General features: G+C 39.8%; 1 protein-coding gene across 18 annotated transcripts in view; it reads right to left on the bottom strand.

The window, feature by feature from the left end:
• Positions 1-27,492, bottom strand: part of ptprsa (protein tyrosine phosphatase receptor type Sa) — a 242,735-nt gene that overhangs the window by 51,812 nt on the left and 163,431 nt on the right. For 9 of the 18 annotated variants that reach the window (XM_038715594.1, XM_038715593.1, XM_038715601.1 and 6 more), the window contains 8 exons: positions 24,290-24,400; positions 21,913-21,924; positions 13,759-14,028; positions 13,051-13,632; positions 12,590-12,726; positions 12,317-12,461; positions 4,156-4,476; positions 2,031-2,224 (listed from right to left, as the gene is read on the bottom strand). In XM_038715594.1, the coding sequence (XP_038571522.1) occupies positions 2,031-2,224; positions 4,156-4,476; positions 12,317-12,461; positions 12,590-12,726; positions 13,051-13,632; positions 13,759-14,028; positions 21,913-21,924; positions 24,290-24,400 (1,772 nt within the window). The remainder of the gene's footprint in view (positions 1-2,030; positions 2,225-4,155; positions 4,477-12,316; positions 12,462-12,589; positions 12,727-13,050; positions 13,633-13,758; positions 14,029-21,912; positions 21,925-24,289; positions 24,401-27,492) is intronic. The other 9 variants (XM_038715597.1, XM_038715598.1, XM_038715600.1 and 6 more) reach the window with 3 other exon arrangements.

The following is a 27,492-nucleotide window of genomic DNA, read 5'->3' as shown; positions in this document are numbered from 1 at the left end:
ACAGGCTGGTTGGCAAAGGAATGGGAGAGGTCAATAAAGGTAAATGAGCTATAAGTACTGTCTTGCACTTGTGATGGTATTCACGTAATGCAGAAAGACTGGGGATTCAAATCTGGGTTCAAAATAAGTGTACAATTTGTTGAGAAAAAATCTGCCGTTGTCAATCTGGAAAGTTGTAAAATCTGGATTTCATGTGAACTACTGTTTAAATGTTTCAATAACAGAGACACAAAAAAGGCTGTGAACTTAGGGCAGTACAATCATTCTAAGGCACCACATAGAAAATTAAATAAAATGCACACACACACACACACACACACACACACCACCAGAGCACTAGACAAAACATACTGTATCAACACACAGCATGACACAAGTAGCATTAGCATTCCAGGCACAGTGGGCAGTGGATATTGCATCAGCCACCATTTTGTAGAAGCTAGCTGGCAATAGAACTTTTTTCCTTAGTGGCGTAAAGAGATGGCCGGCCAGACAGCTGAGGTGAAACCGCTTAGCCACTTTGTTATCCAAACTTATTGAATTAAGATTGGTGAGGTTGTGCAAACTGTGAATTAAGGTTGATGCAATAGCCGCCGTTTAAACCCTTTCAGCTACACAAAGCACTCAAGCGAAACTTCGTACTCACATATTCAGCTGTATCGTCCGTTTCCCACTAACCCCCCCCGCCAAAGAGGAGAATGCAGGAGAGACAGAAATATTTTTTTTAAATAAAGAGAGAGAAAAGAAAAGGAAGAAATAGGATTGTGAGAGACATGGGCATTAGAGGTTTGGGAGCAGAGGTTTGGTATCAGAAATAGGTCACTGGTTTTGTGAGGTCAGGAGAGAGAGGAGCTGTTTGAAGCTTATGTTAGGAGGAAAAGCTGAAACAAGACTGAGAGTCTGTGGGGCCTGGTTATGTTTAAATGTTACTGTGCAGCTAACAATAAGCTACCTCAGTGTTAAATCACTGATAGCTACAGCCACTAGTGACATCAAAATGTAGCTTTCAAGGGATTAATGAAGACATGTTTGGATATATTAATAAAAACATTCTTGATTGACTACTAGGTGTGTGCACATTATAATTCAAGATATTTAAGCTCCCCCGCGACCCTGTACGCAGGATAAGCAGTTGACGATGGATGGATATTTAAGCTCGTTCTACTCTTGGATTGTGGGTCAACTAGATGCCATTGCATTTGGCCCGCATGGATTCTTCATTCATGTGGAAAAAAATTATTTTGATTAATTCATTCCCAAAATATGCAGAACTGCATACAATAATAATTGTCTGTGTTGTTCATCCTATTGCTTCAAGGTTATAATTTCTATTTGGATGATTACTACTATGCACACAAGTCTTACTTTGGCAGGCTTCCTCCAACAGTGTGTTGACAGAAGTTTTGTAAAAAGGTGAAAAAAAAAAGATCATAAAGGGCTCCATTATAATTCTAGCTGTCAGTGGAGGCTGATTTTTGGTGAATTGTGTTCATGCCAATTTTACTTTTGCCCCCCAGGCACAGAATACTATAATCAGCATTTTCTTTGCTGAGTCTTTGCATTTGATACAAGCAGACAATCAGACATTTCTTGGAAGATGTTGCCATAAAGCAGGGGTCTAGACATTCCTAATAAAAGCCATGGAGGCAGAAGAGGGAGGACGCTTTGATTACAGTTCTTGTCGTGGGCTGAGGGTAAAAGAATATTACAGCAATATGAAATAAAATCCAAGAGGGAAGAGCACCCATATCGCTTGCCATACTGCTGCAATATTTGCAAAGCCAAAACAGTGTGGATGAAGTACACAATTTGCAGTTTGTGTGAGATAAAAAGTTGGGGAAAGTTTCTTTGAAATGTCCACTGAGGTTTTAATCATCATATTTGTGTTGTTTTAACCTGCTTAGTGTCTCTGCATCACGGTTGAAAAATACATTCAGTTTCAAAAGGAGACCTGGGCATTTTTTGTGGAATTACATTTTTTTAATTTATCATAACTGATTTGTACTGAGGAAACTGTGAGATGGTCATACCTGGGCATCTGCTAGCATGACGTCCTTGATGAGGGGCAGGCCCCGTGACTCGCCATTTTCCACTCGTACATAGTGAACCTGGTAGCCACGGATCTGTCCGTGCTGCTTGCCTGGCGTCAGGGAACGCCACATCACCTTTAATGCTGTGGAGTTGAGGACCTCCACCTCCACCCGCCTTGGAGGAGCCCCAGGAACTTTGGGTAACAAAACAAAGACTCAAATCAGAATCATTTTGTTATATGTACTGCTGAAAAATTGTAGTTCTGAACCATTATTTTCAGACACCAGTGGATGGACCAAGTAGATGTTGATCAATGCAATGTAGGACGAGAGAGACACTTAATACTGCGCCATGACATTTAATAACCCTTTCATGAAGCATACTAACAACTGGCAGGAATGACATTAAAAAACAACAAACACAAACACACCCCAGTGTCAGTCTTCCCACAGTACCATTTTCCCAACACATATGCACACACCACCCTGACTTCCCCTGTCTCCTCCACCTTTTCAATATGTCTCTGCTGTGTCTGTCTGCCATCAGTAGGAAGCTCTCAGTCATAATGACAGTCCTTTATGGAAGGCCTTTTGGTGTGTCATGGACCAGTCCTTTCTGAGATGGATGCGCCATTAATAGAAGTCTTCCACTAAAACCGCTTCCATTTGCTCTTCCGAAAACACTTCAAGTGCCCATCTTCCCCCCTAAATCACAACCCCATTTCCACCATCTTCCCCAAGATCATGCAGCAATGTTGTTTATTACCAAAATCTTTTCTACCGTTTAGCCCTGGCTCTTATTTCTTCACCTGGTACTTCTGTCACACTTTATTATCGTAATGACACCAGAAAATTTGTTATAGCTATTGTCAGTGCACTGTTGTGTTCCCCCTGCAATTCCTGGTTTCTTTTAAACAGGTATGGTAAGAATTTGAGCTTGTCTCTACTGTTGCGCTTGTTGTACATCAGTGTTTGAAAAATGCTGTGGTAATGGATGTATAATGGATTGTAGAGAATACAAGCCAATGCCAGCCATCCTTCAATGATTCAGATGTGCTGTGACATTACCACATCTTTACTTGTCAGTTTACGTATTTTATTGCTCAACTGCTTTTATCCATTGTCATTTAGTTTCTGCTATTCAACTTGGCTGAATAATGTTTATTTTTTTTGCTCTTTCAAGCCTGAGATGTTCTTGCAATCATCTTGGCTTTTCTGTCGTTTCCAAGCACAATCTATAGTTTGTGCGTAAGTGGTGCACAGTGGTTGCAAATGTAGGGGAAAGTGTATCAAATGACCTGAAAGACCAGATATGGCCTTGAGGTGTATAGCCCTCATAAATGCTTACGTCTCTCTGCAGAGCAGTGAGATACTGTTAAAAGCCTACAGATAGAGGTATGATATGGGATGTGGTAGCTATTATGAACTACATTTGGTTAGTTATTTTTTAATAGCAACACACTTGATTTCCCAAGTGTGTTATCTATGTTAAGTGTTTTCCTTTTATATGGTTTACATAGCTGTATGTCGTCCTATTACTTATGGACAAAGATGTTGGTATGCTTCTGAAACCACTCTATCAAGACACAATTTGGTGTATTTGGAAAAATATTCTGACTTAAGACTGAAGTAAAGAATTTATAAAACTTTCTTGCTTTTTCTAATGGTAACAATTCATACACACCTAACATTTGTAGTTATGAGATCATACCAAGATAATATAACATAATGCAGATTAACAATAAACTTTGTTAATTGTTCTAAATAGCACTCTGAACAAAACAAAAGCCGATTTTGTCAGCTGATTGCTGTGTTTTGTGGTGGATTTGTGGCATTCCAAACACGTGTTGCCAACAGGGGAGTTGCAGAGTGCTCTTTGATGGACAAACTATGCAACGACAACACTCAAAACATGACTGAAGGATCCATCTTCTGTCTCTCCATTTCCTTTTTGTCATTTATCAGCTGTTAAAAACATTAATACCAATTTATCTGAAATTAGCGCATATCAGCCAATAATATCACCATAATTTAAAGTCAATGCCAAGGGCACACTAACCATCAAACTAACAAAAAATACCTTTCTAAATAAAGTTTAGCCTATACACATTAGAGATGCATGTACCGTCTTCGTCTGTGCGGCAGATCAGGGGCTCACTCTCAGGGCCCGGCCCTATTACGGTGAAGGCAGACACAGTGATGCGGTACTGGGTCCACTTCTCCAATCGCTGCAGCAGCACCTGCTCTTCAGTGGCAGGGACTGTGGGCTCCTCCGTGGGCACCCCATCGTCACTGCCGCCTTCTGACGGGCCCACCACCTGGTAGTGCACCCTATACCCCGCCAGGACACCGTTCTGACTCTTCAAAGGCGGGGGGCGCCAACTTACCAGCAGGGTGGTGGAGCTCGTGCTGCTGCACTTAATGTCTTGAGGGGGGGCTGAGGGCTCTGGTGAGGTGGAAAGGACAGGAAGGAAGGGGGTAGAGGACGAGGAGGTTGGGGAAAGGGGGAAGGGAGGGGTGAAAAACAAAAAAATAAAAAGATGGGAGAGATAAAGAAAATGATAAAACGATAAAAAAAACAATAAGAATAATTCAAACAAAAAATTGCAAAACAAAGACGGAGGCAAAATATGTTCTAAATAAAAATAAAATCATCAAGCAAATGTCAACATAAGAGGCATAAATGGATAATGGCACAAGCTTGTGTAATAATGAATCAAGATGGCTACTGTTGTGAGATACCTGGGGACAAGCGCTGGACACGCAGACTTATTTGGTTTGTTTTTTGGCATTACAAGGTATCAAATGTTTATTGTGTTGAACTCCTGCTCAAGCAGTCATGTATTACCGTTATTTGACTTAACCCTTTGATTCATATGTCTATACCAATGTGCAGCTATGATTTAAATCCACTGTTAATTAGTTTTAATATTTTTTCTATTTATTATTTTGGTAAACACACATATACACATCTTTGATTTAAATCAGTTGTAATATATTTTCTATTTCTTATTTTGGTAAACACATATACACACATCTTTGATTTAAATGCACTGTTAATACGTTGTTTGCATTATATATTTTAAACATTATTTTGGTAAACCTATGATTTTTACCTCTCCTATAGTCAATTGGTTTGCATCCAAAAACATTTTTTTTGGAAAACACACACACACACACACACACACACACACCAGGTGAAGCTGGTGGTCAAAAAAACTGCATCCTCATCCACATATTAAATTCACTGCTAGGATAATATTACTCCCTTTTTCTGTGGAAATGCAGTTTTGTTTGTCTTTGTTAAATTTCCAAGATGCAAGGGTGTCTTGCAAGCCTTGCGAGATGATCTTGTCTGTATGATCATCTGGGAAGGTACTTGCTTGGACATAAACTTATCAACTCCCTGTGAAATTCACAGTCAAATTAAAGTAAACTTTTATTTTTGGGCATTGATCTGAAGCTTTAGTCCTTAACAACTAAAAAACTAGCAAACAAGGTAAGGTAAAGACAGTCGTGACCACTAAACCCTTAATTTTACTCTTGAGGTTCTGCAATTATTGTAACCATAAGCCAATTGGCTGTCCACATCAGGATTAATAACATACTATCATGTCCATAACATCGGCATTAAGATGAGATGAATACTGTGTTTCCAAAATATGTTGGTGCCTTTTTAGTTTAATTGATAAAGATTTCTGGGAGCCATTGTTGTGTCTTGGGTAGCAAATAGCATCCATCTTATCATGAATGAACAAGATTAAACATTGAAAACCATTTGATGTTTTTGTTCGTAAAGTTTCAGCCAAATTAGCATAAGATAAAACAAGCTATATTTTCCTTAATATAAGCTTGCAGGGAGATAGTGTGGTCTGTATTTTTTAATTTGTAATAGTATAAAAGATTTCCAACACGGTGGCTCTTATTTGTGTCTGAAGTGTTCTTCCAAAACATATTAAAACCTACACATCTGTGAACTTTCTAAATCAAATTCAATGCCTCTCTCTTCTAATCTGTGCCAAGCTCTTACACAGCTTGTGCTCGTCCAGAGAGTGTGCTGTGCAAGGAGCGATAAAACGTTTCACTTCTCATCCAGAGTTTGGTATTATACGGATAAAAGGACATGTATGGAAATATTTCTATCCAAGTCGGGTGTCCTCTATCCCCTACGATGTTTTGTGTGAGAATATATTTCCTCCATCTTGGTGTGACAAACCCAGTTCATTATTACATTTTTATCTGTTATGTAAGGTAAAAACAGCACAAGAATCAAAAACAAAATGAAATACCACCAGAAAGAAAAAAAGGCATTCCACACACAGCAACTTAAGAAAACAACTCAAATGAAACCCATGTTAACAAGCAGCATGTTCTCATTCCAACACAAAGGCTGAAGAAATAAATTATGAACTGAAGGAGGGTACTGGGAAATTAATTTTGCTGTAACCCATATGACTTGAAAGAAAGAACCACAACAACAGTTAAGGTTCAAAATGACTCATGAGAAAACATGAAAAAAAAAAAACTCAGCATAAACAGAAAATAAGAACATTTCTAAAATAACAAACAAAAATAAATCACAAGCATTGTTTGCATCATACGTACCTGACTCCCACAAATACTAAATTTGAAAGACTTTCTTACCACCAGCACCTGACTACAGAGTGTGCTTACTCTATAGTCAGTGAACTGCAACACTTTCCCTCCCAAACAGCATGCCAGAATTTTGAGATCCATCCCGGTTTTTGAATCAGCAAATAACAGCTTTAATTTTGACCCACTGAGAGTTAGTTTTGTACCCATTTAGGGGTTATTGGGAGGGAAAGAGTTGGCTCTGTGCTGTAGCCAGGGCTGTTTAATACTCATGTTTCTTTGGGCCGGAGGATCCACAAGACTCTGAGAGGGGAAGCTATAGGGGGAATACTCACTCCCAAGATATGCTGTTCTTCTGCACTTGGCCATGTACATAAACATTCATCCTTGTTAACAATTAATTCAAATAAATCCCATTTCATAGCCCTGTGCCTATGTATCTTCGTAAAGCTTATTGCCAGTTTGAGAATGCCACAAGACACAAGTAGAGAGGAAACAAGACCAAAAGCTTGTATTGCTGAATGCATAAACATTTAATGATAGTGTTCTGACTACACTGTCACTTTGGGTAGAACAGCTTTAAAAAACGAATATAAAACAACAGGAGTTTTGACTATCATAAAGGCCTACTCCCTGTGAAGAAGAATGTTCCAGCACACAACAAATAGGACAGGACCTCAGACACAGTTCCCAAAACCTTCTCTGTGTCCAATGGGCTTATTTACTTATGGTCTTACTGGATTTTGAGCCTTTCAGCTTCTTTCCTCCACTCATATTGTATTTGCAAACTCTCCACGTCAAGAATGATTGCTCAGTTCTCAATCTTTGTGATGTGGAAAAGGCTGCGAATCTGACAAGGGCCAGGCTATCACAGTGCACAGGCATCCTCATGCCTGATAATGGTTTAAGACAGGCTGGGGCACAGCTTTAATAAAGTGCATATCCCATGAAGGCCAGTGGTAGGATTATGGATAGTAGAACTATACAACCACAAAAGAAGAAACTCTGCTAATGCTTCACTTGAGGTTCTTTTGAAGCTTCCCTGAAAGAGTTTCCTAAATGCTATTTGACAAATAATTAGTCATGTCTGTATTCATATCGTTCTCTTTGACTTTAAAGTCTGTTGTGATATGACTAAGAGCTATGGGTATAAAGTCTGCAATGTCAAGAACTGGTGGCATACCTAATCATTATGACTACCTTCAGATTAAAAGTGTTTTTTGCGCAACATCTTCAGTGGATATAAATTACACACATTAATGCTAACAGTTTAGCAACACAGGCCATTACTCAATGCCTGCTTTCAACTCTTAAAATGACACAGATTGCCAATGCTTTTGCTATCAGAGTACAAGCACATTTGAACTGTATTTTCATCAGAAGCTTGGAATGACAGGATGTTCATATTTGTAGATCATTATGGAATTAATCCCCCCCGATGCCAAATGGCCATGCTGCGGTTCACACAAATAGTCCAATATATCTAAAAACCTCCTGCAATTACAGTAAGTGTGTGTGGGGGGGGGAGGGGGGGAGGGGGCTAAACTGCTTGTTTGGTTAAATACAGAGGATTTAGAATCTGCCACATTAATTTGAGAGATAGCACTTGACTGGCTACTGGCAGGTTCTAGGTATAATCTAAATGTGTAACAAAGCCTGACAATCCAGGGTCCTGGCTCACAGCTCATCCCAAAGCATGAAATTAATTCTGACGCTATGAAATGGGATTCTTATCTGCCACTCTGTGGCCCTGCAGTCCCCTAACGCCCGTTCCCAGGGTCCATCTTAGGTCCTGTTAGCATGCCTTGCAACTGGATAACAGCTAGAGGAATGCTGGAAGCCCACCCAGCTCTCGGGTTGTGGATCCACTCCGGCCACGTCTGAACGGTCTCACAAAAATGGTCTCTCAACCTGGTCTGACTATAGCAGCATACCCCAAGAGGCCTTGCTTCTGAATGAGGGCTACTGTTGCAAGTAAGATCTTGTGTATTTAATTCATCCTGCCATTATATTGACCAAGAGAAGCCAATGAAATGATTGTGGTGCGATTTGATTTGATCATTTATTTGGCATCAGTCCTGATGGAGCAAATAAGCAGAATTATTATTTTTTGCAGTGATGTTTCAAGAATTTCTTGACAGAGTGGTCCCCATGGCAATAGCCCCTGGTAATGCTGCTTGGACTTAGCTCAAACTTCAACAATCTGCAAACATTTTGTACCACAGATAATGGACAACAAAGCAAACAGGGAAATCACGTTTTCTGTCTTTCTTTTTACTCAGTGGAAAAGGGTTTCAGTTTGCCAGACAATGTATTGGGTTCAAATCCATGTTTAAAGGGTTATGCAAGGCAAGTAGAGCATGGCACTTAAAATGCCAAATGTTGAATTGTATGGTAATGTGTCAAGGATAAATTAGTCCAGCAGGCATAGGCAAACTGTATTCATTCCTCCACTGCAGTGTATTTCATTTTCTTTTGTCTTTTATTGTAACTGATCTTTCCATAACCTGTCATTAATCTCCAAATATAACTCAGCCTGCACAGCTAGTTCACTCAATAAACTAGTAAATAAGGCTCCCGCATTGCAGTGTAGTGTAGTGAGAGACTATTTTCCTATACTGTATATGTAGGCGACATTTACTAGTGTGGGTGTCCATTGATAGGATAGGTCTGGCATTTATAGGATATTTTGTTTGTGTGAAACTAAACAAAACAATACTTTTTCAACAATTGTGCAAATGCCCTTAAACTTGACGTCATTGTGTTTCTGTGCATTTGTGTGGCCTATGTGCTACTGTGTTAATACAATAAGCTCTATTGTTGGTGTTTTCCCAAAAAGCTGAGAGTTTAAAACTGACTATGTTAGACTGCACCGTGAAGCCACTTAATACAAGCTATATATGTCACAGGGCTTTTCACTGACTTGTTTTAAATATCTGACAGTGTCATGTATAAAAACTGCTTACTCTATCCTGCTGGAGTTTCAGAAAAGGTGTTAAAAAATAACAAACGGTTAATTGGATGAATATGTGAATGTCTGTGAATGTCTCTGACTCTGAATGTCTTTGAGAAAAGTTATAGCAGACTGAATCCCTAAACCACACAATCACTTACCTCAAAGCATCCAAAAGATCAAGTTATTTATTGTGTTGTGGGAAATCTTTTGCTTTATGTGACTTAGTCTGTGATTTTTCTGACCTCAGCAGTGGAAAAACCAATGGATATATTTCACACTTGCTCGAGTAGTGACTCTTGATAAAAGCATTAAAAAAAAACCTTTGGATGTCAAAGACTAAGAACAACAAAGCCTAAGGTGATACCATAGAAGTAGAATGGATAGAAAAGATAAAGATGGCAGTTAGCCTTAAAATGACAGCCAAACAGTATTTGATAATCATGTCATGGAAATGATTACTTCAAAACACAGTATTTACAAAGTTGATTACTACTCCAAACATAAAGTGACATCATTTCCGCGACAGTAGTATCAAAATTCTGTGGTGGGCAGGCAGATACAATTATCAAACAACAGTATCTATCCACTGTAATTGTATGGATGAGGCAGTTGAAAGGAAAAGTCCCTTGTCTCAAGCAGAGACTTGAGAAAAAACATCAGTTAGACTTATTCTCCCACGTATTTCTTCAACAGGCAAGCGTATGTCAGTTCTGTCTATGCGTGCTGCTCTGCCTGCTGCACTGTAGTTGCTGTGGTGGACTTGGGTTCATGCAAGAACCCAAAAGAAAGACAATAATTGCAGCAAACTACTGTTTAGGGTGATGTCAAACCAATATCCTTTTCAGATAACCCAGAAAGTAATAGAAATTAATAAATAAATAAAAGACCGAACAAAAAAGTTTTTTTCAAAAGACTCAACATAAAAGGAAGGGGACACAAAGTGAGCAAGGAGATGTCAAGCCATTCCAAGGAGAGTGTTTGTTCCATTGCACAGGGGAACAAGTGGCAAAGAGAGAAACAGAGCTGGAGTAGGGTGATGTAAGAGGAAGAGAGAGTGTATCCAATCCAATAAGCTTGCGGTTTACCGGTCAAGAACAAATGCAAAAACAGAGTTAAGGAAATCACAAACACACAGGTGAAGATGTGAACAGACACTCGAGAGACACCAAGACAGAAATGGGGTTGGATGAACATAAAGTATTTTCATGCCTAGACTGATCAAAGATCAATGGTGCAGTGATAGGTTCTCAACAGCACCCCCATTGGGCAGGAGTGAATGTTGCATGCAACTGGCTCTCTCCTCAGTGACTCTGCACTGTCTGTGTAGCTCTGCTGCCCAGCAGTAACAAAAAGAACTGTGAAGTGGTGGTTCCAAAGCCCCCACAGCCCAGATGTGGAGGTACAGCCAACAAGTTGCACTGGTAGAAACAGAAAATGTGTTAAAAGAAGTCCTCTCCTACCGCCATGGCTCTCCTATGTCCAAGTAAAGGCCCTCTGGTTTAAACCTCAAAAAATCTTACAAGCAGCCAGTTTTTTTAGCAATAAAAGGTAGCCACACATGTATACATGTGTCTTTGTCTGTGCTTTTCTATATTCTGCGTCATTAGGGATCCACAATGACTAGATCCGATCAACCCCCAATCCCCTAAATCCAGCTACATTTTCAAGGTTCTTTACCATTAATGTATTAAATTTCAATACACAACATCATTGTTAATCTTTGTGTGCTATGTAAACCCAAAAGACATGAATTTCATACCCTGTCATCCCAACAGTACTTTAGCTACCATTGGATATTTGATTGGATAAGCTGTCTGTATTTTCTTTCTCTACAGCGTTTACCACTGTGAGCTATGATATCACTCCTGTTATTTTTAGCAGGCTGGTTTAAATAATTCAGTTGTGTTCCTGCCATCTGTAAAATGAAATAATCAGTGCAGAAGTGATATAGTGGAATAAATCCAGGGGGTGGGCATGTGAGTACTTGTAGTGACTTCTGATAGGGTTTTGTTTTTCTTTGATGACTATAATTACAACCACAGATTCCCCATTCCCAGTCTGAATACAGTTCATATGAGAGCCTTGTCGGTCTTAGAGGAGAACTGACATTTTTTGTGTCTCTGTCACATGGAAGAAAGTGCACTTGCTGTTCACAAAGGAAAAGCAAATACGAACAAAAGTGAAAGGGAAATAAACAAACTGCCAAAATTGCCAGTCCACGTAGGCTTGATTTGTTTGACAGTGTTTGGTGTACTCGTACATATTTGGCACCAGAACCAAGTTAGAAAATAAGGTAATTCTAAAATGAAAACACTAAAATGTCAAAAAGTGATTTTTAGCCCTTTGTAACTTATTATCAAACTTAACTCTCCACACAAAAAATATCTTCATAGTGTGAATATCACTGTACAAAAGGTAAAAAACGTCAAGTTAATAAAATCAAGACCACATGTAAAAATATCACGTCATGTTTTAGGAAGAATTCAACAACACATCACATTGTTATGTAGTTCATCATTTCTGATCAGCTTTGAACCCTGATTATGTCTGAGAAAAACACAGTCATAGTTCAAAGGTGATGATGCAGTTTACTTCAGAGAAATACATTTTACAAGCTCCAGTCAAAAGGCATAGAATCGCATTAGAATTTGGCATAAACTGCTTTACTGTGGAAAATTCCTGTGTTAGCCAACAAACACAGAGAACAGGAGTGAAGAGTGAATAAATGGCTACATACTGGCTTGCAAGGTCTTCTGTGATATGTCATTGGTGAAGGCTCCGATGCCTTTGTTAGAGATGGCTGCCAGGGAGAAATGGTATTCTGTGTTTGGGCGGAGACCTTCCACAACATATGAAGATGTTGGTCCAAATGTTTTCTTCATCTGTTGACAGAGAGTAGAGTTATTGAGTCTGATGTGAAATGCTTGAACAGAAATCCAATGTTGGATCATTAAGAAATGTACATCTCTCAGTGCAAATACACTGCCAAATGAAACACTGAGATTCTAACCTGGATGCCCAAACTGCCTTCCGTGTAACGAAGTTCATAATTTACAATTCCTTCTTTCTCATAGGCAGGTTCCCAGGTCAGTTCAATGCTAGTGTCAGACACAGCACCAGCCTGAAATTTGGATGGCTGACCTGGAACTGAAGAACAGAGCAAAGGACATTGTTCTAGGATATTGTTAATAGAAATTAGTAGTAAGATGGGAATGAATATTATACTCATCTTCCAATTAACCAGTGAAAGAAAATCTTAAGTTTGTGCCCCAGTGACAAGCAAGGTACAATTGTGTTCTGCTACTCTGTAAAATGCATCTTGAACACACTTGGTTTCAACAGTATTGCGAACATTACATATATGTCTATTGTAAGCAAAATTGATGGACATGGAATTCAACTAAAGCAACAGAAGAAAAACCTATTTCTAAATTTCAACACCAGTAGCGAAGTTCACAAAAATATTCTCACCTCCTAGCAGTACTTTGACGTGGATAGGCTCTGAGAAGGGTCCGTCTCCAACAGAGGTGAATGCTAGGACTTTAATTGTGTATGTCTCTTGAGGAACCAGGCTTTGGATAGTGGTGATGAGGCTGTCTTGGACATTATGAATCTGCCAGAGGTTCATGGACTGGGAGTCGTCCATGGTATAATAAACGCGGTAGCCCTTGATCTGCCCATTGGGCTCCTCAGGCTCTTCCCAGCGTACCATCATGGTGTTTGGGGATATGATCTGGGCCTGGATGTTTCGTGGTGGACTGGCAGGGGCCTGTTCACCAGTCCGGGCTTCTACTGGCTCACTAGGAGGACCCTGGCCAATTGTGTTGACAGCTGAGACACGAATTTCATACTCTGTGTTGGGGTAGAGGCCACCAATGCTGTAACGTGTAGTGGTGATGTCATCCATCGTCTCATACTTGCTGTCTGGGGACTTGGCTCTATACTGGATAATGTAATAACTCACTGGGTCTGGGTTGCCTGAGTCCCAGGTGATGGTCACACTGGTGGCAGTGGTTTCAGTAACCACAGGGGTACCTGGAGGCTTGGGGAGAGCTGTTATGGTGACAAAACAGGAAGGAAAGAGGAAACTGACATTTATCATGACAGTGATTGATTTCAGACTTAAATGAAGTTAATCATCTTCATAAGTAACCTTCTTCACCATCACAATTATCTTACATTTGACAGTGATCTGCGCAACAGCTTCAATGATGCCAAGGCTGCTCATGGCCACGCAGGTGTAGTTGGCTGACTCACGGACGCTGCTCAGTTCGAGAACGTTTCTGCCCACTGGCATCTCATCCTCTGGTGTCAAGTCCTCTGAGTTCAGCATCCACTTGACGTAAGGCATGGGCGATCCCACTGCCACGCATGTTATGTTCACACTGCCACCAGGCATAATTTCCTGACTCGTTGGTGGAATGGAGAAGCGAGGAGGCACCCGCCGGACTGGGAGAAGGCATGAGGAAGGGGAGAGGATGACAAAAGAGGGCAAGGGAGTCAAAAAAAAAGAGAAAAAGAGAGGTAACAAGAGAGGCCGATGAAAATGGACCCTTCTCAAAGAAATACTTAACACAAAAGGTTCAACATGGTAGATGTGAACTGAAACACAATATAAAAGAAGTAGACTTTTCAAAACATAAAAATATACAAATAATGAGAAGGAACTAAACTAACAGAACTGCTTCAACAACAATGTAGATTAACAATAAAGCAACGATTCATAGCAACAAGGTTCCATTGACCAATATTTGACCCATCACAGCACAATTAAATACACAAAAATCTATTACGAGTTTCTCATCTTTGGAACTGAACTGCTGAAGTAAAAATACAACTACAACATAACCTGATCACGAAGTATGAAGGAGTAGTAAAGGCCATGTGACAATGCTATCACATAAGGCCAACATGGCAACCTGGAACTTCCTGTCCTCTCAGGCACTCATGCCAAACAGGAAGTAGGCCATTACAGGCTTCTCCCACAGCACAGGAAGTGTAGGGTTACTAGGCTATTGACCATCTCTACAAGGTCTCTAAACACATTCTAGCGTAAGTTTGCACTTGACACCTGTCTCTTCTACGTAGATATCTTAAAGATGAGAAACTTTAATCAGATTTTTGTGGTTTAGGGTAGATCCACTGGACAAAGCCTTATTAAGATCTGACACGGTTCCATTGATAGATGCAGCTATCAGTTTCACAGACAGCATGCATAAATAGACCGAGGTAAATTAAGGAGTAAATGATAACAAAATCAGATATAAAAATTGAGATAAAATGCATAGAGGAATATAACTGAAGGGTCGCTAGCATGCCCAGACAAAAGACGATTGGAGAGGAAAGAAGAAATACAAGATAGAGGATAAAGCATCTGAGGGGAGGATTGAAAGAAAGGGAACAGAGGAGCAAAGAGTGACAGAGGAAGAAAAAGAGAGGGGAAGGTTTGGAGGAGGGTGAAGGGGGGGTTAACCCACTTCAATGCTGTGTAAACTTTGTTTTTCTCCAGCAAATGTGACGAAATGTGATGGTGGCACATTGTCACATCGCAGTCCCAGATAACACAAAATAAGTATTGAGGAACAAGGTGTGTGTCTAGAAATACATAGAAAAATAACTATAGTAGTTGTAGCTTGAGAGTCTACTATCACATAGTGTTGGAGTCAAGAAACAGAACTGGATCAACAGGGAGTAGAAATCCAAAGAACAAGAAAGATAGATAGAGGGAAAGAGAGGGGTAGATGAACCAGGGAAGAATGAAAGCTAAGAGAGGGAGACAGGGAGGAGCTCAAAACTCATGGATAGGAGTTGAGTGGAAGGAGGCTGATAATGAGTCTAAGACGCAGAGGAAGGACGCGAATGGTACTGTGTACTTGCGTGTGTGTATGTGTAGATACGTGTATATATATATATATATATATATATATATATATATATATATAGTGTTGGTTAAGGCATGACTGTGCGTGTGTACAGTATGCAAGAGTTAGAGAGTGAAAGAGTATGAGTTAGCAAAAACACTGTGTTCATGAGAGGCATCCCAGCAAGCACCTGACAAATAGTGTCATGCAAAAGGTGGCCAAGTTCGACAGAGTACAAAATTTACAATAGTGTAATGTAGGATTTCCTTGCCTATAACCATCTAAGGTGAGTGGCAGTATTTGTTTTGATGCTCTAATGCCAAACTTCCAATATACATAGTCATAGGAGAAAAATGTTTTACATGCCTGATGGTGAGGTACCACCTTGTGTTGAGCCAGGGCAACCACTTGTGGTACATTAAAAGTAAATATTGAACATTTTGTCCTGATACAATATAATTAACAATCATGTACTGTGTTCACCAAAAATATACAAGCAACAACTGTGGACTACTACAGAGGTCTGTAACTTTTCAACACAAACCAAAGTATCTACATCTATTCAATGTCAAAATGTTTGTTGGGATGCAAAGAAGGTCAAAGAGAGAGCAAAGTGGTGCAGATGTAGAAGTAAAAAATGATGAACCAATGGAAGAGCTGACTTAGAGACAGACAGATAGACAAGACAGGAAAGACAGGGACGAGAGACAAGACACGAGGCAGAACAAAACAGACTCAAGCAGCAAGACAGCAGACAAGAAGACAGACAGAGAGAGACGGGCAGACAGACAGTGACGGATGGGCACGCAGACATACTGTACAGTACGCAGAGGGGAAGGGGAGGGGTTTGGGTTGTCGAAGAAAGGGAAGGAGAAGGAGAAGGGTATAAGTGGGGGGATAGAATAAGGAGACTGTGATTCCAAATCAAAACAAAACCAAAAAAAAAAAGACCATGGCTCAAAGTGGGTTTGAAGGTCTCACACACTGGGGCTTAAAATCAAGAATCAACTACACCTCCCCTCCTCCCCGCCTTTAACATTGCACCTCAATGCAAAAGTAACTCAGAAAGTCTTTGGGTGGGCGGATGTGAGGTATGTGTGTCCGGGGGGGGGGGGGGGGGGGGGGGGGGGGGGACGGACGGACTGAGAGGGGCATCAGGGATAGGTAGCATTCCAAAATACACCGTGTCGATCCAAATGGGATTCTTATGATCGTTGCATGGGACAGTTTGATGTTTTCCAACAGACTAACGGCACAAATATCACCTACACACACTGAGGGGATTTTTACCTAAGAACTGACAATCACTGACCTGAGCACCGAAATAATCACTAAAATGTACATACAGTATGTTCACATGTAGTCTGTCGGGGACAAACATGTTAGTAAATAAAGCAAACTAGCACTATATTGGTGAAATTGGTGAAAACCCATCTACTGTTCCTGGCTTTTAACAGCCATGTCATATTTAGTCATAGAAAGCACTGCTTTACATGTAAAAAGATTTATAAAACACAAACAGCCAACTACAGTTAGAGATAGAATCAAACATGGAGACCTTTTGCAGCCACTGTTGTGCTTTTCATTTGTACTCCTCTGTTTTACTCTACATGCATCCTCTCAGTCCTGTAATTCACTGTCAATGTCCATTATGTTACTACCTTGGGCAAAACACCATCTGACCTTGAGGGCAAAAAGTTCATTGCTGACCTTTTGTGGTTCACAAAATCACATACTGGTGTGGCATAAAATGTACCAGCAGATTTCAGCAAAGAGTATTCTGTCCTTAAAAAAATCCCAAATTTCCATATTTACAATCTGAGCAAAAATGTCAAAAATATAACCATAATAATCATAAACTGTTGTGACCTCACTGCAAAAATATTTAATTAAATAATGGGATATGTGACCTTGGTTGCGATAGGATGCTTTGTCTCATCATGACAGGTATTATTGGCTAGTTATAAATTCCAAATAGGAAATATTCTATAAAACTTGAAAAAAAGCAAAAAAAGCCCACCAAATGGGGACAAAAAATATATATCTGCATTTTAATTGGTCAAAAAATGCCTGACGAAACAACAAAGGTGAAAGGGCAGCCCATTCTTCACACTGACATGCATGGGTGTGGCTATGGCATGAGTGACATATACAGGTGCACCCCCATCCACTTGGGCAGACACCAGGGAACCAATACAACCCAAAAATGTCACCCAAGCCCATCCAAGCATGCCATCCATTCCCAAATATAGCATTGTTCCAGACACACACGCACAAAATCAAATTAAAATTAAATAAATCAAACTGAACAAATCCACAAAAAGAACTAAGTCCGAACAGCATAGACAGTACCAGAGTGCAGCTGTGTTCAACAAAGAAGTATGCATCAATACTATTAGATGTTTTTCAGCTATGATTTGTCTCTGCTTGAAGTTTGCCTCCAATCCAAAATAACGGTGAACACTGAACAGGGCTAACAGGGTCTGTGTTTTAGGGGAAATGTCCAATCAAAGTGTGTCTGATGGTGCTCTTCTCTCCCTGGGGCTCAGGTCAGCCAATGGACCGGGAGCTGTAGTGCCTGAGTGAATGAGGTTTCCCCACAGGAAGATGTCTCTGTTCACCTTTGAGTACTTACACTCTCAGGGAAAAGTGGGAATTACCACCAGCCACCTGCCAAATGCTGGTAACTTTTGGCTGTGGCTGGCCAGTGAAATTTGAAATATACAAATCACTGAGCCAATAGACAAAAATGTCCTTGCTTAAAGGCTTTGTGGCACTGGGGCACTCTATAATGAATGGTAGGTAATCAAACTGCAATTTGGAAAACACAGACAGGGGAGAGTCTACCTGTCAACAGCATGCACAATGTGTCTGACTCATAAATAAATGTGACCTTTGATTAGAACAGAAGATAAAGAGCTCAAGGTCAGTTGGTACTACAGCATATTACACTATATCCAGTAGACATGTTGGGGAACATTAACAGTGTGTGTAAATGTCAGTATCACATGCAAATGACTCACTGCACTATCATTAGCTAGACATGCTTGGCCTGTGTGAAATAACTGGATGTTCAAGTGGACTATTCAAGTCATGTCAATGGTCTGGTAAGCTCTCGAAAGCTGTGTACGTGTGTACGTGTGGTACCTATGCTGTCCTACCTTTACAATGCAGTGCCAGTGAAACAAAGAAAATAAAGAATCCCAATTGCATGGACAGGCTCCTCATTCACAGAGACCAGGAGCCCAGCCGGCCCATTCGGAATTGAGAGAAAATAAAACAAACATGTACCTTTCATTTGGAATACTAACAACATATTATCTTGTTTCAAGCCCCAATGTGGAGAGAAAGACAAGAAGCCTTACAGTGGACGAGGTGAAAAGCAGTCGAGAGAGAACGCCAGAGTACTGCACTAACTCTAATAGTGGGCGGTGTTGTGGAGGGATTTGTGCCAAAAAACAGAGGTCAGAAGGTGGACATTATCGGCCATTTTGGTGAGGCAGTGATTGCTGCCCCAAAATGAAGGGGGAAGCCAAAATAATGTGCAGCCTTTAGTGTCACCTTGAAGCTGAGATTACACCCTCTTGCTGCCTGAGGACACAGGCGCAGTATGGAGATCCTTTAGTCACACTTGCTGGGTTAGGCCTACGGCATTTACATATAAGCCGCAGGGGTCGGCCCGTATTAACATACCTTAGCTGCGGCAATGCTAAACAGTCACTATCGGTGGCTCATCAAAATGGAAATTATTATCTAAAGAAAACTGACAGGAATCATGGCAGAGGTATCTAATAATAGCAAGCAGTGGATTGAGGGGATTTTAGAGTGCATCACTTGTTTCTATTGACTTACAGGTAGATGACAAGCAGCCAAATGATACTGCAAAAATGTCCCCTCACTGTGGTGATCCCCAGTGAATATTATCAGTTGGATTGAGAAAGGGCTTGTATTCATATTTTTGCATTTCAATAAGAGGTAATAGAAATTTTGTTTTGAATGAAAAAAAGGCAAATTCTGATAGCAACATGATGTTTTTGAGGGGTGGCTATTAACTTCAGGACTCCTTGAGACAAACATCTAATAGAGATGGCAGGATTTTGCTTTGGCCAGTGAGAACATAAGGTGTAATCTAGCTTTCTTTCCCAACATTACACACAAATGCATAGCAGGACATGCAAGCACATTCAAAATCAGGCAGATACCATTGTAGGAGGGCAAACATGCACATGCGTACATTACAGCGCAGTCTTTCTGCATCAGTGTTATTCTTAGGACTTAACAATTAAATATAATGGCTGAATGTAGACATTATCAAGTTTTCATTATTCTCTGTTTCTCAGAGTGGCATTGTGCCATACTTTGTGAACATATGCATATATTATGAGTAAGGTATTAGTGACTCAGCTGTTACAATGACTGACAGTCTTGATAGCCAGTTGGTGCATAGAGGTGATGGAATTTAAACCCTCATTTTTGTTTGGGATAACTGCTAAACCAGAAGGGATGATTATACAGATGTCTAATAACTTGCCTATGGACAAATGATGTGGCTGGTGAAATGGAAAGAAATGGCATGGGTGTGGTAGACAGGGGCCAAAAATATATTAGCCATACTCAGCACCTTCTCAAAGGGAATGCTGGCCAACACTGAATAGTTTTAAGAGGGGCACCAAAGTTGCCTACAGCAGAAGACTTTGGTTAAAATGAGCAGATTCCAGGGGTAAATTTGGTGCACAGTGTTACTGATGAAAAAACAGATGTACTACTATGGATGAATTAAGGTTGCTAAAGAATGCATACTGCTTCCATGTTTGCTATTGGAGCAGTAGTTATTTTCAATATTTTCAGATACTTTACAGATCCCCTGGAGATCAACACACTTTGATATCCAGGCATACAAATACTCCCACTCTCAGAGGATACTGATAGTGGTGGAAGTGTGTTAGCTCTTCTACCTGAATGAATGATATGCCTGATCAACCCAGCCTTGTTGAGCCACATGTAATGCTCCTAGCCAAAAACCATGGTTCCTTTCCAAAATTATGCATCGTATGTATTCATAAGCCTAGTGGAGCTGTAAACATTACGGGTGAACCCACTGCAGAAGGTGACATGAGATTCAATATAGATCTGATTCAGTTGAATGTGTCTTGGAAAACCTAGTGCACATGCTGATGCTACCATTTAAGTGGAACATCTTAAGAGATGACAGGTAGTTGGTACAAAGCCAGTTGCAATATAAAACAGTACACGCTGCTTGGATTGATTTCCAATTCATTTAGCACTTTCTCGTCATTATTGTCATAGGACTACACTATGAAAGCTTCAAAAAAAAAAAAAATTACTGTGTGTTTTGTTGTAGTCCAGCTTGAGAATCTTCATTACTTTAGTCACATCTAACTGAAAATCAATTCAATTCTATGTGTGTGTGTGTACAAAGGATGGAGGGCTTTTGAATAATAAATTATAATTTGATTGAGTGTCATGACTGCGAGGGAACACAAACAGCAGTCACTCAACAAAACCAATCACATCTAGCTGCTGCCATTTGAAAATAAAAGTATCTTTGAGCACCCGCTAAGCAACAGCAAATGTGATGTCGAAGTCATTATATTGTTATTGATCCACACGGCACTGTAAATGGCATCCCTTAATGGCTGCCTGAAATCCCCATGGAACCCAATCAGGCCTAATTTTTTCAATAATGGATCGCTAGAAACAAGATGACAGGAACACTGGCTGTACACACACTTATTATTTCATTCGGCATTTGCATTTGCACTCCGAGACTCAAGAAGCAGAGCAGCATCATTTTGAAAAATAAACATAAATCTCACAAACAAATGAACCACAAAAAGACAAACAGAAAAGTAAGTTTAGGAAAAGAACTGAAGGAAAAGGAAAACACACAAACACAACACCATAATCACAACACAAGAAAAAAACTAAATAAAGGAAAGCCAAAAAAGGGTTGAATTCGAGAAAACACTTGTAGAAAAACCAAAGAAAGAGAAGGAAACAATTGAACAAAACACAGGGAATGCAGAAAGAAAAGACCAACACGGCCAAAGGGATTCTGTACAGGCATGCAAGCTCAGTTACATTCTCCCATCATGCAACAAGTCCTGTTATTTACACGTGCTGGGTTTCCATGACAACACGTGCAAGAAAGCCTTTAGGTGCAGAAGCAATACCAAAGGATGCAAAACGAGAAAAGGCCCCACAATGCAAACATAAAAGTAAATTAACAAGACCCGAGCTAATCGGGTTTGCTTTCATCATTTTTTTTCTTGGAAATAAAGAAACATTTCTTTCATAATCATTTAGCACTTTGGATTAACTGATTAGTATTTCTTCAAATCAGTAATTAATCGAGCTCTGTAATAGGAAAATACAGCTAAATTTTTTTTAACATGTTGAATTGTTTTTCAAATGTGGGTTAAAAAAAGTAAAAAAGAAAAAACACACCAACCTTCTCGAAGCTCTGAGGGATGTAAAGGGGTTGATGCAGAACACAATGACATGAGGAGAAGAGAAAAATAGGGGAAACACAGAGAGAGTAAAAAAAGCCACCTCAAGGTGTTTAGCTGCAGCTACATTTCCCTTTTCTTTAATCCTTTTTTTCCTCCTTTTCCCTTGTCCCAGCTATCACTGACACCCGTCTTGAAAGTACACTTGCCTGCCCCCCCCCCCCACCCCCCTTAAATAAACTTTGAACCAATACAATCAGATTCACCCCAGTGGCCACACTGTCGCCTGGTAAAAAGAAAATATTGAGGCGCCACTGGAGTCAAATCAAGTGTACCATACTCATAAATCAAATTTTCACAAGCTCCTTATAACCACAAGGAGAGGTTCCTGTGGTGGCCATATTTGCTTTTGTTAGAGAAGGAAACCAAATAAAGAGAAAATAAATAAAAACTAATGAGAGATAGAAAAGAAAAAAAGACACAGTTTGGGCTGAAATTAGCAGCTGCAGTTCAAGACAGTTAGAAGCCAATCAGTAGCACTGTCATTTTGGTTTCTTTTAGGATAGTAGTCTCAATTTGCCCTGGTAAAGTATGCCCTAGATATAATTTAGGATTGTTGTTGTGTTTTCTCCAGAAAATTGATCCCTACCACAGCTGCTAATCTCGAGTGCATTTCGCTTTGTGAACAAAACATAGTCAACATCAAGTATCAGAATTGATTGACAAAAGTTAACTGAAAACAGACAAAAGTTGACACCATTAAGGCATAACAAGTGTGTTACATAGTGTGAAAGTCCCTGAGTAATTATGACCTTTGTGTAGTCTTTTAAAAGCATGCTGATGAAGCCAGTGTTCATGGAGATTGCATGAATTGTTGGAAATGATATCAGGGTATAGCAGTGTGTTTTTGACCAAAGAAACTACTAAACATCCCAGTGCTGTGTCAACAAAGTGTTCCCATTACTGTTAATGAATTCCGTAGAGCTCTTGTCTCACTGTAATTTACCATGAACCTTTCAACTGCTACCATTCTGTACATGAAAAAGGCGGATAGCTACTTGACATTAAGTGTCACTGACACTTAAGACAGTATGAGAATCCAGGATCAATGCTGGCTAGAAGAGACTCTAATCTTGATCAACCATTTTTTTTTTTTTTTTTTTACTTTCTACTCCCTACAGTTTTTCTTCCCTACACTGCTACTTCACAGGATATGATAATAGCAATAATAATGAAAAAGCAGCTCCCTGACCCATTTCATAATGTCAGAGTAGTGAATTATTTATTGGGAACAAAGTTATTTGGTACACAGCAGAGGGAACAAACTGAGTAGATACAGAGGCATCTTTATTTAATATGCACATTATAAATAATGCATGTCGAAAATGCATCTGCTTCAATTTATCAAAGCTCCCTCAACAGGGATTCATTGTCATTTAGCATTAGTGGTAGAGAGAAGGCTTTTGTCTTCATTGCCTGTTTCCTATGAAACTCAACGTTCCCTGTGACTGTTTGTTTTTCATATCTTCACTTTGCTGGGACATGCCAGCCAAATTTACCACTGACTGTAAAAGGCTTTAAAGATAATACCCCAAGCAGAAACAGGGGAATACTATGGATTTATGCTTCAGAACACCATGAACAAAAAGTAGAAGAAGTGTACTATTTATAATCTAAGCACTAGAGCATTCTTTTTGTAATAAAGAGCTGCTGACTGTGTTAAGAGTCCTTTTCTATTAATTCACCACAAGTAAATCCTTTTTTACCCCCAAATCTTGGAGAAGGCGAAGGGGTTGAGATTTTGATTGATCAGCATTAATACCTCGCCACTCAATCAAAATCACGACTTACCGTTGTGCTCCTGTACCTGAAAAAAAACGAATCAAAAAAAGAAGTCCTTTGCGACTCTTTTTGGGTGCCATAACTTTGACGGAGGGTGAAACATTTGATCGGGCACACAATTACAGGTAAAAGGCGTCTTACAACTGATAAAGTAAAGACATACGGCTTGTTGTGCTACACATTTCCTTCCAAGTGAGTAGGGGAAGGCATTCAGAGACAAAATGGAGCATAACATCATAACAGAGAAGAACATTAGTTGGTCAATTATAGTTTTACATTTGGAAGTGTCAGTGCATATGAAATTACATTTGTGGGCAGGCAATACTATCAATGCTAAAAGATTTATATTACTTGGGTATTACTATTCTGCAAAATACATTTTGTGCAAATACAGCTGGGCTAGAATGGAAGCAATTATCATTTGTTAAGCTCAACAGCAATGCCACTTAAAGCTGAGCTGCACTGTGCAGACATCTGAGTGTGGATGTATTTATTTATTTATTTTTGGCCTGGCTCTGGGGCCAGGTTGCTCCCTACCTCGCACATAAAGGTTAGCAGGGGACGAGTAGCGTACGCCTTCCACATTAGACGCCACGCACTCGTACTTCCCCTGGTCTGTCTCCTCGCTGTTCTCGATCTGCAAGGCACCTGGGGAATGACAGCATCCAACAAAGACAAGAAGGGATGGGGGAAGAGAAAGAAAGAGAGAGAGAAAGAAAGCAGGGAGAACATGATTAGTTGATCTGTTGGTGACTCGACAATCTTCTTAATGGAGGAGATGTTGAACCATTTTGTCAAGAACTGTTTCTCTCTGCAAAGCTAATGCAGATTGCCAAGACAAACTGGGTTCCTCTCCAGCCTCAGCCATCCGCGGATAAAAAGAGAATTAAATAAATACAAATGTGGACTCGCACTAAATTTGAAGCTATGTTGATGTATGCAAGTCATGTTAGACATGAAATCGTTTTTAAATAAACAGGACAAAGTGATGAGTGTGGTAATGTTACAGGGTGTCATGTAAATTGAGCATGATTCAAAAAAAGTGTCCTTTGCATAGCACTCACTGAGGAGGGTGTGTACTGGGGAATGAGAGAAAATATCCAGACATACAGTTCAAATGAACACTAGCATGGTGCATGCCCATTGAACAGCTTAATAATAAAGACGCATCTAATCTTACATGATACCTTATGAACATATATGGAATAAAAGATTAAAGGTATATCTATATGAACTGATATACTTGGTACCATTATGATTGTGTTGTTTACAATCATTTGTATTCTCTTTTACTTGTTATTTGTGTGCTTTGTATTAATCACTCTTCACTCCAGTGTATTAAGATTTGATGTAGTATCTCTACTTTGTACTAAATTCGTGTTGATCTCTTCTTCATTTACTTTCCCCCGTATTGTCATATTTTAGGGTATATGGTTTTATATAAACCCGTTCAAGCTTATGTGTTTCAACTTATCTATTTTTCAGATTTTATCTCTTATATGTGCAAATAAACTCAACCTAAATGCTTGGCAATGACACTGGAGAAGGGGCGGGGGGGCGGAGGAGAGAGGTGAAACAACAGGCGTCAGATCATTCCTCGTTAGAGCGCTGTTGACGGCAGATCCTGATGATATCATTAGGGCTTCTGGCTGGCTCAGCAGACAGATTGCAGCCCAGGCCTCCCTGACAAACACAGCACCATCGCTCGTTACCATTTAGCCAGGAAGCATCAATACACCAGCCGCTGCCCAGGATGCTTTGTAAAATACCATAACCAACTCCATCACATCAGCAAGCGGCAGGAACACAATGTTATACAAAGCTACTATTCTGGAACATTGGTCTAATAACGCTTTTCAGCTGTGCCACAAATGAGACAATCGATCCTGCTTAATTATTAAGATCAGTCATGCTTCCACCTTGGCCACAGTGTAATACTGTAAGAGAATTTTACACCTTTGAGTCAGTACAAAGATATCCACTCTTAAAAAAAAAAAAAAAACAGACCTGAAGCCACAACAATCTATACTCATCTATTCTATTCCCTCTCTTCATTTCTCTCTACAGTTCAGATCATCCTCAGCCCCCAGAGGGATCTGTTCTTGGCACATAGCTCATGAACCAAATGAAAATGTCTACCTGCCGAGTGCAGGTGGTAGATTCTTCCCTCTGCATTTATGCAAGGATCTGATTTGGATGTGTTTGATGTGCGCTTGGAACAGCAAATGCCAGCCCGGTGGCAGGTGGGTTGGAATGTGCTCAGAAGCCTAGCGCCTCGACACCAGGGAGACCACAAAGTAAGGACTGTGTGAAGTTCAATTCCAGGTGGATGGTTCCAGAAAGCTCTGCCAGCGGCTCCTCAGTCTTGGTCCCTGTGCTGAATTATAAAATCTTAGGAGAGCTATAGTTGAAGTTGGTGCAATTTTTTCACTGCTTCATAAATATTAACGCTGAAGGGCTTGTGGTGGGATTGAGTGCCCTTTTTGTTATCTGTTACCAAAGAGCAAAATCAGAAGAAATGTTCTATATTTCATATATTGTCATTGCCAACTGAAGATGTTCCGCAAATGCAAATGCTTCCAGCAAATACAAATGTCTTTATCTGAAAATAATACTTAATAAATGTCATCTGAAGGTCAACAAAACACAACCACCAACATGCGGATGGGTGACAAACACAATTAATTGAGAGCCAATTAAAACCAACATCAGCTGCTGTGAACTGTACCTCCTGGCGAAAGAAAGAGTGAGAGCAAGAAAGGAGAGAAAGACAGAGGAGACTTTGAGAGGATTGAGAGAGTTTCATCTGTTTCTCACCATCTTTGGTGGAGGCTCCTCGCTAGGTGGTATTATCTATTGTTTCCAAGTCCCTATTGGCTTCATTACATATTCCAGCTATTATTCAGTAGAGTTGTGAATAACACAAAGACTCAGAGAAGAGAACAAGTGAAGTAGGAAAAAAGCAAGGAAGAAAAAGGAAGGGAGGAGAAGCAAGAAGGAGAGATAGAAGTAAGAGATAAAGAAAGCAAGAGACAGCAAATGTACACGAGCAGTGAGAGAGAAGGAGGAATGGAGGAATTTATTCTTATTCATATCCCTTATTTCTTATTTTCTGTCTTAAATTTGTCTATTACTATTCTCTTTCAAAATTAAATAACAGAAGATAATGTATTATCTTAAACTGGATAAACATTGAAAAATGAATAACAAAAATTATGAATTTAATTGCACACTGGATACAATTAGATGTGCGTGAACAAATATGTGATGAAGTCCAGTGCGAGAGCTGGAGAAGGGAAAAGCTAAGAGAGAGAGGAAGATCAATAGAAAAATTACATCTATTCTATTTTGAGAGGCTTTATGCTCATCTCTCCGTCAGATTCACACATAGTCGAGGCAATATCCCACTGGTCTTATATGTGTTGTGCCACACTGTGAGTTCCATACCTATTCTGTAGATTTTGTCATTTCCACTCTCTATAGCATATGTTTTCTTCTAGTCTCACCTTGTATTTCGTAAACCACAAAATAAGAGAATGTCAATGAATCTATCCCATTGATTTAAGTATTGATCTCTGTAACCAAATAAACAAATTAAATTTCTTTATTTTCTGGTGATGCCAGTTTAAAGCCTGATAATATTAGCATTTAAAGACAACAGACCTCTAAGAGCTTTTAACATACAAATCCAAATGCACCGTCTTTGATGTCATATCTCCAGCAGCAGCATGCACCGGCAT

The sequence above is a fragment of the Micropterus salmoides genome, unplaced genomic scaffold, assembly GCF_014851395.1.
Source record: "Micropterus salmoides isolate LMB-PRFRI ecotype aquatic unplaced genomic scaffold, ASM1485139v1 Ms_hic_scaffold_13, whole genome shotgun sequence".
NCBI lineage: Eukaryota > Metazoa > Chordata > Actinopteri > Centrarchiformes > Centrarchidae > Micropterus > Micropterus salmoides.
This window is presented reverse-complemented; position numbering and strand designations above follow the sequence as displayed.